Here is a 16,239-nt window from a genome sequence, read left to right as displayed (position 1 = left end):
AGCAGTAATATGTATAATGCATACAGCTGTAAAAATGTCAACCAACTTTTATGGCTTTCCTCTTCATATGAATATTCAGTCATCCGTTCGTCCCTAGATCCACTTCAATCCTGAAAAGAAAGAAAGAATCATTTATTATTTGTGAGATAACTGAAAAATTGGCATATAACTGATCTATTTTCTTACAGGCTTATTAAATTCTCAAACATTGATATATATATATATATATATATATATATGTAAAAACATAACCACAGACTTCTGTTCCACAGTGAAACAGCTTAGAAGAACAGTAAGATTGTAAGCATTTTAAATAAAACTGGATTATTGCGATACAACTGTATTGGAGAAAGCTTTCATATTTCCTGTTAACAAATTATTTTATTCAATGTTCTCAGTGCCGTTTGTTTCTAAGCTGTTCATGGTTGTTCTTCAGGGCCCATTATGTTTGCATCACGTTTGTAGAGGCAAACTTTCTAAAGGTAATCTTTCCAGCAGTTGGAATAATGTGAATATTCTTTATTGGTATTTCCAGATGTGTTGCCCAGAAATACTACAGGAGATCTGGATAATAACACATTAAAAGGCAAATACATCTATTAGTGAACTCAGTCATTAGCACAGTTATTTCCTGTGGCTGGACAAGACCATTAGAAAATCCAAGTACATATTAATACAATACATGATTATTTTAGTTATGATTTGATACGAAAATATGTAAGAAAAATGTATATAGAGTATTAAATACTGTACTGAACTTTGGGACACTCCTTTAGATTTAAGAAAAATACTCATAGAGTCATAGAATCACCAACACTGGAAAAGACCTCTAAGACCATCCAGTCCAACCATCCACCTCTCACCAGTATTTCCCACTAAACCACGTCCTTCAACAAAACGTCTAGACGTTTCTTGAACACCTCCAGAGACTGTGACCCCACCACCTCCCTGTGCAGCCCATTCTAGTGCCTGACCACTCTTTCAGAAAAGCAGCATTTCCTAACGTCCAGCCTGAATCTCCCCTGGCACAGGGCAGTAGCTCCTTTTTGCATACTGGAAGAATCTCCTTTGAGTTTCTAGCAGATCTTTCTCTATCCCAGTGTTTAAAAATGAGGCAAGTGGACCAGCTTTTCTGTATCAGTTTTTCACTTGCACATAGTGGTTATCTAACCTGAACAGGAAATGATTTAGTCAAGTTCTTGTAAATCAAATGTAATGTATTCAAAACTATTGTCTGGGGGTCTCTGTCAGAGGAGGACAATGTGACCTGTAACTGCTTCCAGTTCTCCACATTTTCTCATCATTACCTCTTAAACACATACAGACACGTGCATGCACGTACACTCACGCAATGCAACTTAGCTTCACATAACACATGAATGTTGGCAGTCTTATTAGGTTACTGTGGCTATGGCAATAGAAAAAAAACATAGGTAAGTGTTTCAAAACTGCTAACATGCAGCTATGTAGCTAATCACAACCATGACCATGTTTGCATTATTAAATCACGTACAATTGCCCTTTCATGAAAAATCTACTCCTTCATTTTCTTCAAGTTTGCATGATTTACTAAGCAATGCATTGCCCACTGCCCATTTCCTTCCACAAGTTGCACCACTGCAGTCTCCCTCCCTCATGTACTCCATGCTCATGGAAGTACTTCTGCATGTCCTCCTCTTTGCTGAGCACAACAAGCTCCAGCATTCCAACAATCCCACAGCCCAAAACACGATCCAGGACACCCAAAATATAGTACATGTGGTTTGAGGAATCAGCCTCCTAGCACTGAGATAGCCAGCAAGGGTGGCAAAAAGCACTGATGGTGACGGGCAATGCACACTGATCACAGATTCCACACATATAGGCCAAAGACCTTAACCATGACTTTTTAGGCTGTTTATGGGTGAAGAGAATCATAGAATCATTAAGATTGGAAAAAACCTCTAAGATCATCTAGTTCAACTGTCCACCCATCACCAATATCGCCCACTAACTAATGTTACTTAGCACCACAAAGGTAGTAGGGGGTAACCCTCTACCTGAAAATATCTGCTCAACTAGCAGCTCCACCCTTTTGTGGCCTCTTTTTCGGAAGCACTGTACAGCTTCAGCTTGAGATGAAATGATGTGGAAATGCACATGAACAGTAGGGCCACCTGTCCTTGCAAATCTCATGCACTGATTCTGTCCCATGTCATACCACTAAACATTAGATTCCTTCTCCTATGTCAAGAAAAAAGCAACTAGAAATTTAAGAAGTCCAGTTTGGAAACAGCTCTTTCTCATCTGGCCAACATCCCCACTGCCTGGCAGAGAGGACAAGAGTAAGGAACATGGGAAGACTTTCAGGGCAATCATGCTCGACATTCAGAGACAAATGGAGGCTACTCTTATTTGTAGAGAAGTATCTTAATGAACTGGCATGTTTTCATATGTTTGTGTCTGTTTCCACACACAAAGGCAAGTTCATACAAGTATCATTTCACTATCTCTTTTATGTACTACTAGGTTTTACCTAAATTCCTGCTAATGCAGTTGCAATGTACTCCTTATGTTACACACCTCCTTTTTCTAAATTGGATACCTAAGGTAAAACATACACAGAAAATATCAACTATGTTACAAAGTAATTTGCTGAACTTTCCTCTGTACAAAGCAAAACCCATATTTGGATACAACCATACCTCTGAATCACTGTCTTGCAACATTTATTTTACTTTAAAAATACATGCACTTTTATTCTTCGAAGACCTCAAACCTTCACTTGCAATCCCTTTCAATAAATCCCCTCGTAATCCCTTTCAAAGGCCTCGAGTCCCATCCAGCTTCCTGAAGACTAAAAGCGGCTGCTTCCAAACTCACCAAGGCCATCCTAGCAACCAGATGCAGCAGAATAATTGAAAGTACTCTTTCAGCAGTGTACAGAGCATAAAGAAAAGTGGTTGTCATCAATGTAGTGCTGAGAATGGCTACCTGTATATTAATAGTAGCTTGCTTTGCTTCCTACATTTCTGATTCTTGCAGGGAAATCTGTAAACTCTGCAAACCAGACATCCTGCAGAATCCACAAATAATATATTCTTGTGTATTTATGTAAAGCTACAGACCTTCAGCAGGCCTTTATGTTCAGAACCAGTAAGGGACAGGAGAAGACAAAATTCAGTGCAGCACTGTTCCGTATCAGCATAACCAAAATTTTACCTACACCTGCATTCAAGTACGTACATTTCTTTCTTTGGATCTGGCCCCAAAGATCTTCACAAACTGGATTCTGCACCGCTGTAACTTAGACTAGGCAAAACATTTTGCCACCAATTTTTCTCCTGAGAAAAAAAAAAGGCAGTGCGAGCCAGCGTCCCGTCAGCAGTCATCACAATCTGCAAGCAGAGCCAGGTAATGCAGCTTCAAATGCATTCAGCTGAGGTCAAATGTAACTGATGCATGTTTTCTTAATCTCACAGGACCACAAGAGCACTCGCTATGCATTTTGTCACTGACAGCTCAACGGCACACATAAAGTTTATTTTGTTCTCAGCTCAAGTTTTTGCTAGTCTTTGATAACTTCTCTTAAGATGAGGCGAACTGAGTTACTTACTCTAAGACCGCTGTCACCTCCCCAGTATCTTTGTTACTCTGACGTGGTGTCAGTAACAAAAGCACCTTAGGCTGCTCTAATATTTCAAATATTTTTGAAAATTAGCTTAAAGTTGAACTTGTGGTATTTTAATAAAAGTAAAGAGATTCACTGGTATTTTAATAAAAATAAAGAGAAGCAGGAGGCAGAGAGTGGGATGCTTGTTGCTAGGTGATACCTAGGCTCTCCTGAACTCCTACAGACTGAAATATTTATCCAGACTCCCACAAAGAATGACATCCAGCATAGAGAAAGAAGAGGCACGCTGACTGAAGTGCATCATGATTCAAGGTAAGAAGTGGCAGCTCTGCCACCAGTTCAGTCCCTGGGGCACACCATGACGAGGATGCTGAGGGGGAGGCTGACGCAGCTCCTCCTCGGTGTCTGCCTTGACTTCTGTTGGAGCTGCGGCAGCGAGACACCTCCAAAACCAGCCTTCCTTCTACAACAAACCAGAACCACCCCAGTTCCATGAGGGTCTCGGCAGCAGGAGAAACTGCACCCTTCACCCATCTGACTGCAAAAGCTGTTGTGTTTTACATCTTCGTATTCCAACAGTGGGTTTGCAGCTGGCCAGATGTGGACGAAGCTGTCACTAACAGAACATACAGCCTTTGCAAGAAGGCTGCAAGCCACACACCTTCTCCTCCTCCCTTTAAGAGGTTTACTCAATGACTAAACTTCCAAGGAGTGCTTACAAACTCTTCCAGTAGAGTATTAGAGGAATAAACGTTATTTTTTTTTTACAGGTCTCATATTTGACATTAATGAATAATTTAAAATTGAACAGCTTCAAGGATAAGTCTCAGACCTCCCGGAACTTATCACAGAATCACAGAATGGCCTGGGTTGAAAAGGACCTCAAAGATCATCCAGTTTCAACCCCCCTGCTGAGCGCAGGGTCACCAACCACTAGACCAGGCTGCCCAGAGCCACGTCCAGCCTGGCCTTGAATGCCTCCAGGGATGGGGCATCCACAACCTCTCCGGGCAACCTGTTCCAGTGCATCATCACTCTCTGTGTGAAAAACTTCCTCCGAATATCTAAACTAAACCTCCCCTGTCTCAGTTTGAAACCATTCCCCCTTGTCCTGTTGCTAAACTTACAGATGCACTTCATCCTCCCTACAACTCAAGGGCACGGTTTGCGAAAAATAACATATAGAAACAATACTACAATTCTGGTGATGTAATTTTAGAGAATCGTTACTACGAGAAAGATGCCTTTCAGTAATGGACAAATCTGCAACTGCATGCATGTCCACCAAGAATTCTGGCATGGCAAAGGAGTTTAGAAACACTGCAAAGGTAAAACAGATTTAGTAGTTAAAATATGTAGAAAGGAGTCCTCAAATGCCTGAATTTAGGTAATATTCACTGGTCAAGCCAGAATAGTGCTGTAAATTGCAGGGAGCAGAGAAAATCACAGCAAAACAATGTAACCCCTTGAATTGTTATTGCAAAAGTAGTGATTATCCTCCACACTTTTGGTTGATTGAATGGATAGCTCTGAAATCTCGCTATTCCCTTCGCACCTCTAGTGTAAGTAGAATGACATTGGTTTTTGTTAGATCTAAATAAAATAAAGTTCCGATAAGCACAGCCACACATCACTTTGGACAGCCTGCTGACATAAGGAAATGTTTGTGTTAAACAGCACGCACATTCAGCACAAGGTCTCTCAGATCACCATCTACCCTCACACACAGTTCAAACTGCACATTACAGTTAAAATTCTGTTTACCATCCTGCACATGTGAAGTCAAAGGACTAAGCAGGCCTCTTCTTGTTAGAAGAACTACTTGCAACTTCTTAAATATATATATATATACACATATTTATATGACTATAAACATGAAAGTATGCGCACACAGCCACGAAATTCTGATGAATCGATAAACTATTGATTTGTAAATAATTGACTTAAGGAACCTGCTGAAAGCACACTGTCAATTACATCTCCAAAACAGCACGGGAGCTTTCAGCCAAACTCTGAAAAATAATGACATTCCCAAACCCTCAAATAAATGGAATTAAGAAAAGTCATTTTATCCCCTTATTTTAGACTTCCTTCAGGAAGACTGTATAACTGTATGTATTACTCTCAAAATGATAATGAGTCTCCGAGATCTCTGTTCCATTTGAAAGTAATTATAAAACCATAATATCGAAAAAAGTGCTCTCAGTTTCAGGTTGAAACTGTTTCTGCATTCTGTTTGCACTCTGGCTCACGCCCCACACAGGATAACAGGGTAAAGACTTGCCAATAACTCTTCCTTACCATCATGGGGGGAAGGGGACAAAGCCCAGAGCTCTCCAACAGACTCCTAAATGAAGTGACTGGATTGACTACAGAGATTGCCCAGGAAAGTATTTCATTGTTTGGGCAGGTTTCACGTTGTTTTATCTTCCTGCTAACAAGGAGTAGCACTACCAAATGCTATCACCCATCCTACCTCTTCTGGTTTAGTATCATTACTGAAATCAGGTTTATGTTCAGCCCAGAACCAAGCTGCCTCAACTTGTGGTTCAGGCAGTAGTACTCACATTCTCTGCTCAAAGTTGCAAGATAATCTACATTTATGTCCTAACCCACTTAAAAATAAAACAAGGATTTTCCTTATTTCCCGTTAAGAGGCTGCTGAATCCCAGAACATTAGAAGAACAAACAATTCTTGCACTTGTACGCAGCTGTAAGTGCAATAATCTGAGCTTAAGGAGGAGGCCATCATTTCCTTAGGACACTCAGCAAAGTACTGGTTTCTGAACGTGCTGTGCACCTCACATTTCTTGTGCTGACAGCCATCACCCAACTACCTGAACACAGAGGGTGGCTGAACACATAAGGCCCCTTGCCACAAGCCCAAAGGAACAAGCAGAACTGTGCTGCAGTCTTGTGCCAAAAACCACTCTCCAGCAAGTCAGCTGCAGCGAGCACCCTGCCATTTGGTAACACAGCAATGTGTTCAAGACATAACCTGCCAGAGAATTTGAAAAACAGTAATCCTGCGTCAGCCAAATGCGAAATTTACATGGCTCAGAAGTCATTAGGGAGTCTCTTCATAGTTGCCTTACAGGGAATGCCAGGATAATGGAAAAATCACAGAAGGAAGAAAAAAAAATGAATACTGTTAATGTATGAAATATATGCAATACAATATATATGTCACAGCTTACATAAACCTTGGCACATCCTTTCCTTCTACGCCGTGAAAGAAGTTGTAAAGAAGTTAAAGATCGGCACTAGCCATCAGCACAGTGTGCATGAAATAGTGCACGGCTTTCCCCTAACCGCAGTACCAAGCGCACTTTGCCAGCTTTAATAGCAAAACCACTTGATGAATAAGCAACAACAGAACGAGCTGCACCGAGTAAACCTGTCTTAAAAGCAAGAATAAAACCATTTCCAGAGGCTACAGAGGCTGTATGTTTCTACATAACCAAAAGAAGTCCGTAAGATCCACATGGATTCCCTTGCAGATGGCAGGTGGCCATCTCCTCGGAGCTCCATCCACAAGCCCCACCTCACCACATCAGTCAGGGTAAGGTGAGAGTTTGGCAAGAACCTGCCAAACTGTTCAAGCAAGCCCATTCTGTTCCTCCAAAGCACAAGTGACAAAAGCCCAAGGTGCCATCTGCCTGTCGTCAGCACAGCTGCAGCTAGGACAGGACACGCTCCCACAATTTACTACAAAGCTGGGAAAAATGAACAAAGGAAAACAAGCAAACAAAACCAAATGCAGTGCTCTGAGTATATGCCAAAGAAGCCCAACCACCTTGTTTCCAGGCTCGGTTATGCTTCCAAGAGAAAAGGAAGCCCACAGCGGAATGCGTGCTGCTCTACCTATTGGGTAGCTGTGCTCAGCTCCTACTCTTGCCTTCCCTCAGCCCCCAACAAGTTTCCTCACTGCAGTCATTACCGTTTGAAACCCTCCTTTGCCTTCAGTTAGAAGTGTCCCAACCACTTGCTTTTTCATGAAAACAGCATGACAGTTTTACACATATTGAGGCTCTAAACCCTGTACGCTATGTGATAACAGCGATGCCATTAATCAGTTTTACGAGTCCATTTGGCTGGCATGATACAAACGTGGCTGATGAGTGGCTGGTTTAATAGGAAGGTAAGCTCTCTAAAATTGATCAATTGACCAGTCGTCTTCATTAATCATTTTTAATGTCTCTTCTCCTATCATGGCCTTTACTGAAAGTGCAGACTAGCATTATTACTAATAATTATCCCTCAAGATATTGTAGGCAAAAAGCTCAGAAAAGGAAGAAATCACACAGCTGAATATATAAGATTCCCATTCAGCAGCATCCAGCTTGAAACAGCTCCACTAGCAGATTCAGCAGTTACAAAGCTTTTAATAATAATGTGAAACCCAAAGCAAGTCACTGAACCACACTCATCCTCTTGATGTCTTTGGGAGGAGCGAGAAGAGAGAAATTGACCCCAATGCTGTTCCTTGACAATTTCAACTGGAAACTCTGTCCTAACGGTTCAACCTTTATAATATACTGTAGAGCTCAGTGCAAGCTATGATTAACCTCATGAAAAAGGGTGCTTCTAGGAGACAGGACCTACCCACTACATACCAGGTCATGTATTTCCCTGGCCTTCCTACCGCAACCATTTCTCTGCGTGTTTTAACAGTCTACATATTTTTGACAGGAGACACAGTTGTTATGTTTATTTTTCTGACTTTTTTAAACAGAAGTATATTCACTCCTACTATCAGCCCCAGGTCCAACTAGATAGAAACTCTGGGGAGTGGGAAAGGGATCACTAAAGGAGGCTGCAGCAATTACCAATTGCGTGCAATAGGAGCCACTGCATTCTGTGGGCCAGCAGGTATCAACAACCCCCTCAATGGTGGCTCAACCTGAAAAGCAACCTTAGTGGGTAAAGCTCTCACCAGCTGATGGTCATCTTTCAACCGGGCTCATCCCAGCTACCTGCAGACAGTGACATCTGCATTCGCTGCCCTTCATGCCTCTAAAGCTAAAGGAGAGAAGGATGCAGTGCAAGGGCCTGTGTCTCTAAAATTCCACACAAATTCCAGCAATCACTCTTAATTGAAAAAGAAGACCAAGCTGATACATAAAAGCTAACAGAACTTAATAGAAGTACAGATAAAACTGTAAAAAATTATTACAAAATCAGAAACTAATAACGATAAGGAAGTTGCACTGCTTCGTTTATTAAACTAGACTGGAAAGTGCTTCAAAGAAACAATATTATATTGCATAGGGGGAAGCTCAGTGTAAAAACCAAGGTTTTTCATCCTGTACTTACTGGATCTCAGTCAGACTGGCTGTTTCTGTACTCTGTGCCACGGAAGCGTATCAATCCCAACTTACGCTCCCACCGCTCTCACTACCAGCTAGCAAGTAGCTCATCATACTTAGCTATCTTACAGGAAAAAGAGGGTACAATAACTAAATAAATAATAATTTAGTATCAGCAGTAAATATTTAATAACAGTACAAGGCACGGATACTAAAGGTTTCCACTGAAGAGCATAGGACTTTTATTTTTTTCAGTATTCCTAGTGTAACAGAAAACCAAGGCAGATGTGACATTATGAACATTGCTCCGACACTGTGAACACTGCTCTGCTTGAACAGTGTGTCTGTAAGCATCAGACTTCTGTCAAAGACAAATGAAACAATTTCTGGTCAACCACTGTTTGTACTGTAAGCAGTACAAACCATCCTTATAAAGAAGAAACATGAATGACTCAGAACTACATTCACCAATTCTCTGAGGTTCAAGATCAGTAATTCCCTGACAATCAAAGCTTTTGTATTTATATCAATTCCCTTTGATTACTTTTTGATTTGCAGGTAACACCTCACACGGCACATTACTTAAACTGCTTAACAAAGCGGTTAAGCTAACTGGCAGCAGCAGCTAAAGATGCACCTGGGGCTAAACCCACCCCTGGTTTAATTCCAGAATACATCTATCTCATGTTTTGAAGTTATGAGGAAGCTCCTAAAATACATTACCTATTGAAAAATATTCTGTAATTTAATTCAGTATGAAATAGTAACTACAGCTCTTGGCGTTAAAATGACACTGATTTCAAGTTGTTACCCCTCATCTACAGTCTGAGTCACAGAGTTGGTTCATCTGCTCCTACCTCTTGGATATTTGTTACATCAGCTTTGCTTTCTGCATTACCCACTGCAGAAACATCAGTTCTCCAGGTCTCAAGCCTCAAGTTTCCCTGCATCTTTCTCAGGTTCAGGACCCCTATGACCACCCTTGAGACTCAGCCACCATCAGCCCCAGATCACGGACACACGCTGAGACAGGCAGCAATGTCCTCCCATCCTGACCACTGGATTTCTGTTCCCCTTCCCCCCCCCCACTGCTGCCAGGACAGACTTCTGGTGCCTGAGGCAACCTCACAGATGTCCCCTTGTGCACCCAAGTACCAGTGCTGGCAAGTGGGAGCCCCAGCTACAAACTTCAGGGGTCCAGGCTTGGTAACTGGATCACCCGGCCCTCACTCCGCAGAGAGCAGTCTTAAACCATGCCTCACAACCTTCAGTGGGTTCCAAGTAAATTAAAATTATAATCCAAAGCTAGTCAATGAAGACTTTGAACCTAACACCCTTCTGTGACTTGTCCCACCTACTCTCATCATGTTTTTTAACACAGTTCTCTTTTTATTCCCCTCCCTGAATTTCTCTTTTGTGGGCCACATATCCACTAGTGGATATCCACATATCCATCAATAAGATGCTCACAGTTTCACTGAGATTGGAGTTATTTCCATTAAAAAAAAAAAAAAATCCATCTTAAATCTGTAATCCACTCACTCACTATGAATGATGTCAAGGCTGGTTGGGTTTTTTGCATTTTTAATACACAAAAGATAATTATTTTTTCTATATCATAAATTGTACTTCTGATTATTCCCTAGAAACATGTAACATCTCCATTTTTCAAGTGTTCACTCTCTGAATTCACTGCTAGCAGTTCAGGAGGCTGTTGCTACTCCCGTAATACCCAAACTGAGCATGTCTCACACATTGTGCTACTGAAGAGGTTTTGTCAAAAGAGCTGCTCCAGAAGTAATGCCTCTTATATTATTACGTTGGCCTGCAATGTCAGAGGCAGATGATAGTGTTACGGCAGTAGAGGCTGAAACTTCCCACCAATATTCCATCACATGCTGTTGCTGTGTGACAGATGACAGCAGAGGGGCAGTCTGACAGAATGGCGTCTGACACGGAAGTGCATAAGATGCAAAGGGGTGTCACCGAATTCCTCCACGTGGAAAAAATTGCATCCCTTGACATTCATCATTTATAGACATTTACAGAGGCCAAAGAGTGGATGTTGAGCACAGCGAGGCAGTGGGTGGTGTGTTTCAACAGTGGCCATCGTGACATGCAAGGCAACCCACATTCCAAATGGCTGTGCACAGCTGTCACACCATGAAATGAAGAGCATCTCAACCAGCTCATCTGTGCAAATTGTCATATTACAACCAGGAAACTGTATTCAGCTGAATATCTGCTTCAATGCATTGGAAACAATGATGGCAACGTTGGAATAACACAAAGTTTGTACCAGGTTGGTCCCATGAACGCTCACACAGAAAGAACATCTTATGCAAGTATGTTAGAGTCTACTGAACCACTATGTGGCTGAAGGTGACAGTTTTCTGGATCTCATCTTTACCAGTGATGAATGGCACTCCAGGGAGTGGTGACGAGTGAATTCTCCATCCAAGAAAGAGTTCAAGATACAGCCCTCTGTGGGTAGGAGTGATATGCACTATCCTTTGGGTTTGGAAACGGGTGATCTCTCTGAATTTCCTGGAACACAAACTACATCGAGTATGTTAAAAAGTAGTGTTTTGTAGCTGAGAATGTGCTCTATCAAAGAGTGCTCCTGTGCTCTCTGAACGGATTGTACTTTCCATGGAAATACAGAGGAGGCATTACTTTCAGAGCAACCTACATGTCAAAAGAATAAGTAACTGTAAAGTCATTGACAGAACAGCAAACTTCAGTTAATAACAAGAGCACATACAATCAAAGTACTGACAGCAGTCCAAAGGCAAACAAATGCAACTGTATGCTGTACAGTTCTATTAAGAACAGTGGTAGCTGCAATGTTCTTTGTAATAAGCATAAGGAATATTGCAAATAACTAACACCCTCACAAGTGGCAAATGTCACCGTTCTAATGATAACCCCTATCGAGTTGCACCCTCTTATCACAATTACAATTCTGTTAAGATGTCCACTGAAAATATCTAATCTTAATTAACTGTAATTTAGACTTTTAATCTGAAACAGGTTATAACTTGCTGATTTTATAAGACAATGAATTACCAATGAGAAAACAAAACAAACGTTTGTCTCTCTTGGGGGAAGCAGGAAATCAAACGTATTTTAATATACAAGGGAGAAGTAGTAAGTCAATAAAAAATGAAAATAGTACACTGAGAGTTAAAAAAAAAAAAAGGCAAAATGGTATTATGGCCTTGAAGTTAGTACTAGAAAGAATACAGAAGTTAAAATGTGTAGGTGCGTCATCAGGCTGTTCTGCATCCCTCAAGAGTCAGCTGCAAGAAGAGAACATTATGTGCATAACACACAAGGACGTACGTGGACATATGCACAAACCTACCACAAGAACACATATCAAAGAGTCAAAGCAAACTGCTCCACCAAAGCCACATTCAGCAGGGGCCTGCTGTCACCCTCCTGCAGCCTACCAGGACTTGGCAGTCAGGGCAGGCCTTGTAGCTGGGACGGCAAACAGGGGAAGGCTTCTTGCCTGTGTGGGTCATTTTGCCCACTGAATCACATCAATTCTCTGCCCCACTCATGCATTACTATCAGCTTATTTTGCTTTCCAGCTCAATTTCTAATCTAATGTATAGAGGAAGCCCACTTGTCTCATCTCCCTCTCCCTTATCAACAGACCGAGTGACAACAGCACGAGATCAGCGCAGCGATTCACCTGCCTCCACGTCCCACTGCTCACAGCAGGCATCACTGCTAATGTCGGGCAGTCAGCAAGTCTCGACAGTTCCCTAATCTTTAGAGTATCACACATGTAAGTCATCCTCTCACAGGGAAGATCTCCTGGACCCGGCCCAACGGTTTAAAGGGCTTTGACACACTGAGCAGGATTACAACAAGCGGCACCGTTTCAAAATGAAAAAGCAGCAAGGTTTGGCTTCCAAACAAACCCACTAAAAATACACAAGCTTAACTGGAAACATATTAACCTGCAGTCTGTCAGCAAATACAAAATACCCTCTTTTCAACACACACTCAAAGAAATAATGTTGTATTCTTTTGTGTTCTTTCTCTTATCAGTGTTTGAAAAAAGTCCACTAAGAAGCATTACACTGAATGAGTTCAGAAGGAGTGTATTATACAAATACAGAAGCACACTTGCACAAATATCCAGGAATGACATTCACAAACATCTTGTTACAACCCTATTAATGCCATAAAAAAAAAAAAAAACAACATTCCCCAAGCATGTATCAGGGAAATTTCACAGAAGCATCTCTTCGGAAGTTTCCCAAAGTTCAGCACACCACCAACAGCAGTGCCAGGTTTGTCTCCCTCATCCCTCTCCCCCACACCCACCTCTATAACTAGACCAAGACAAAACACCTCCTCCATAAGAGAGAATGGTGTTAATACTGAATAAAACTCATACTTAGCAGGTTTCAAGCAGACAGTCAATATCAGCTGGAGCTTAAGGTAAGACTACCCAGAGGCAAGAAGCATCAGACCATGGAGTCTAAAGAGCTACTGCCAAATTGGAAGAATTTAGCAAAAGGAGGGTGATATAACTAAGAAAACATCAGCACTCCCCCCCCATCCTCTGGTCTGGTACATGCACAAGCAGGATCCTTATCACCCAGCACCTCTCTTCTTCGAAAGCTTCATCTTCTTAGCAATCACTTCACCAGTTTCTCAAAATTGATTTTGAACACTAGCTTTCTGACACATGATCCCCCCCCCCCCCCCCCCAACAACACAACTGGCAAAAGTCAGTTTCTTTATGCAGAAGTCCGTGTTCCCCCAGCTAAATCTATTTTCTGAAGAGGCAAGTCTGGTGCTAATCCTAGCCAGATTAAGTTTCTGAATACTGTTGAACTCTGTCATACTGGCACATCTAGGTCATTGCAAAGGTCCTTGGAGCTGCTGATCTCATTGGTGGTGATCCCTAGTGAATACAAAAGTCAGCACTCAGTCCATGGTTTTTTGGTGGTGGTAGGTTTTCGCTTTTTTTCTCCTCAATTTCAATGCATCTCAACTCAAGATATGCAAAGCTACACTGTAAATCCGCAGCATCCAACCGCTATATAGCAGCAACTAACAGTTGTGGATACACTCAAAATAACACTGTTTTCACTACTGAAATAAAAATCTTTTTACTACAGCAAAAGGACATGTGGAAACGCAGACAATCTCAAAGTAACCACACACAAAAGGTGTTATTCCTACGTACAGGTACTTCTAAATGCCTCTGATCTCTTAGGATTTGGTTACACCAGCTTAGTCACACTCAGAGAGCCATCACAAATAATACTAGGTTTTATTCTATTCCACACACAAAGCTTTGCAAATTGTTTTTTCGTGTCACATTTGGATCATAAAATTGTTTTTAGCTATTAAGGATCCTGGATCTGTAGATGTACTCTAATGAGCAACTGTCAGACAGAATGCTTCATTTCTGTACTGTGCTATGGAGATGTAATGCCTGAAAACGAGATTAATAAAGCCATTAGAAATTATGTACCTTTTAATTATCTTCCCTTATGTTTTATAGTCACATAACACACTGCTTTTAAAGGTGGGAAGAAACATCAATACATAGTTATGAAAAAGAAGGGGAGACTAACAGTAATGGAAAGGTAATAGCAGGAAGAGAGCAAGAAGAATCAAAATACTACTGAAAATTAGAGAAGGGCAATGAATACATATTTAATGCAACTCACTCTATTGCATTTGTATTTCCTCTGCTACTCAGAAATGAAAACAGGGGAGTATTAACTTACTGCTTACTGCAACCATGCAAGACACAATCGCTCCCTAGAGTGTAAAGCTGGGGTTATATCCAGCCTTTCTCCGAAAAGACTAAATGACTGCAAGATACAGCAAATGGAAATCCGTGCTTTAAATGTGTTCTGCTGTGCTCATGTTTTTAGGTAAGTCTAATACTTTTACATGAGGTTCTTTTCACAGAATTAGCGGATGAGTCCAGCGTCTGACTGCTATTTTGTGACTGCCCGTTCCTACTTACTTTAAAACAGGTATATTCATTAATTTTTGCTTGAAAAGCTCTCACAGCCCAGTGCCCCAGCTTTGCCATTTTTAGCGATTCCTTCCCGTGAGAACAAGCTCGAGAGGCAGGTTTTCTTTCACACACAGACAGGAAGCCCTGTCACTAAAGTCACAAACAGACCGCTGGGGAGACGAGCAAGGAAGCAGCATGACAAAGACAGAAAATTTCATAATATTTTATATTTTAAAAGAAGGAAAAGAGAAAAACAGAGAGCCAGGTCGCGAAGAACAAGGATTAAAAATGAGAAGAAGACAGAATGGGAAACAAGGAGAAATATTAGCCTATGGTGGAACAAGAGAAGGACAGGAGAAAGCATTAGTTAAAGGAAGCAAAATAGCATGACCTTCAAAAGCAAGGAGTGCCTCCTGGAACTACCACACGTGCAGGTTTTCTCCTGAAAATACAAGGCAAGGTGGTCTGTGGGGAGGTATGAAAATACGAATTGAACAAGAGCACTGCAGATTGTTGACAGAGGCAGAGTGATGGAAATAAAACCCCTAAGACCAAGAGAACCAGAGGATGCAGGGATGAAATCATTCTTCTGACTTATGTTTTCAAAAATCCACAAGATTCACGAGAGAGAAATATTACTACTGTAAAACATGCATGATTCACTGAGCAGGCCAGATAAACTGTCCTTCGCCTCCCGTTACTGGAGCGCAACACAGGTGGGAAACCAGCTGGACCACTGGGCTCAAAACGTAGTCCTCAGCTACCCCGAGTCCTGCTAGTGGTTGACTTCTAGGCACCAGTACTGTGCAACAGCTCCATTAACAACCTGCATAGACCACCAATCTGCTTGGGCACTGCAGCATATGGTGCACATGGACAGGCTGTGAGAGCTGGGGCTGTTCCACCTGGAGAAGCGTGAAGGAGATCCTACTGCTGTCTGCAGCTACCTAATAGGGTACAAAAGCATCAGGGCCAGGCTCCTCACAGAGGCGTGCAGGCACGTGGCAGGAAGCTAAGGACACAAGCTGAAGCAAGCAACATTAATTCCGGTTAGCTATGAGGAAAAGAGGTTTATGATACAGATGGATCGAGTGCTTAGAAAGGTCACAAAATCTCCATCCTTGAAGATATTCGGAACTTCACTAAACAATAGCAGAGCAACCTATCTTAAAATCCTATTTTTCCTATTTTTTCCATCTACTGCACACCAGTGAGGAATAGCTACAGCTATGGCTATACAGATGCTAGAAAAGCAACAACGTGTGAAAAGAACAACCAGAAGTACACAACTGCAAAATCACACGTGATTATTA

At 41.6% G+C, this 16,239-nt stretch overlaps 1 protein-coding gene across 6 annotated transcripts in view; it reads right to left on the bottom strand.

Annotated features, from left to right (window-relative positions):
• KLF12 (Kruppel like factor 12) overlaps positions 1-16,239 on the bottom strand; it is a 254,581-nt gene that overhangs the window by 183,463 nt on the left and 54,879 nt on the right. For 5 of the 6 annotated variants that reach the window (XM_021417390.1, XM_021417423.1, XM_021417433.1 and 2 more), the window contains exon 2: positions 47-110. In XM_021417390.1, coding sequence (XP_021273065.1) covers positions 47-67 — 21 coding nt within the window. In that variant the 5' untranslated portion in view covers positions 68-110. Of the gene's footprint in view, positions 1-24; positions 111-16,239 lie in introns of those variants that run through there. The other variant, XM_021417416.1, reaches the window with a different exon arrangement.

The sequence above is a fragment of the Numida meleagris genome, chromosome 1, assembly GCF_002078875.1.
Source record: "Numida meleagris isolate 19003 breed g44 Domestic line chromosome 1, NumMel1.0, whole genome shotgun sequence".
Classification (NCBI taxonomy): Eukaryota; Metazoa; Chordata; class Aves; order Galliformes; family Numididae; genus Numida; species Numida meleagris.
Note: the sequence above shows the minus strand (reverse complement) of the source record. Positions and strands in the feature narration are given on the sequence as shown.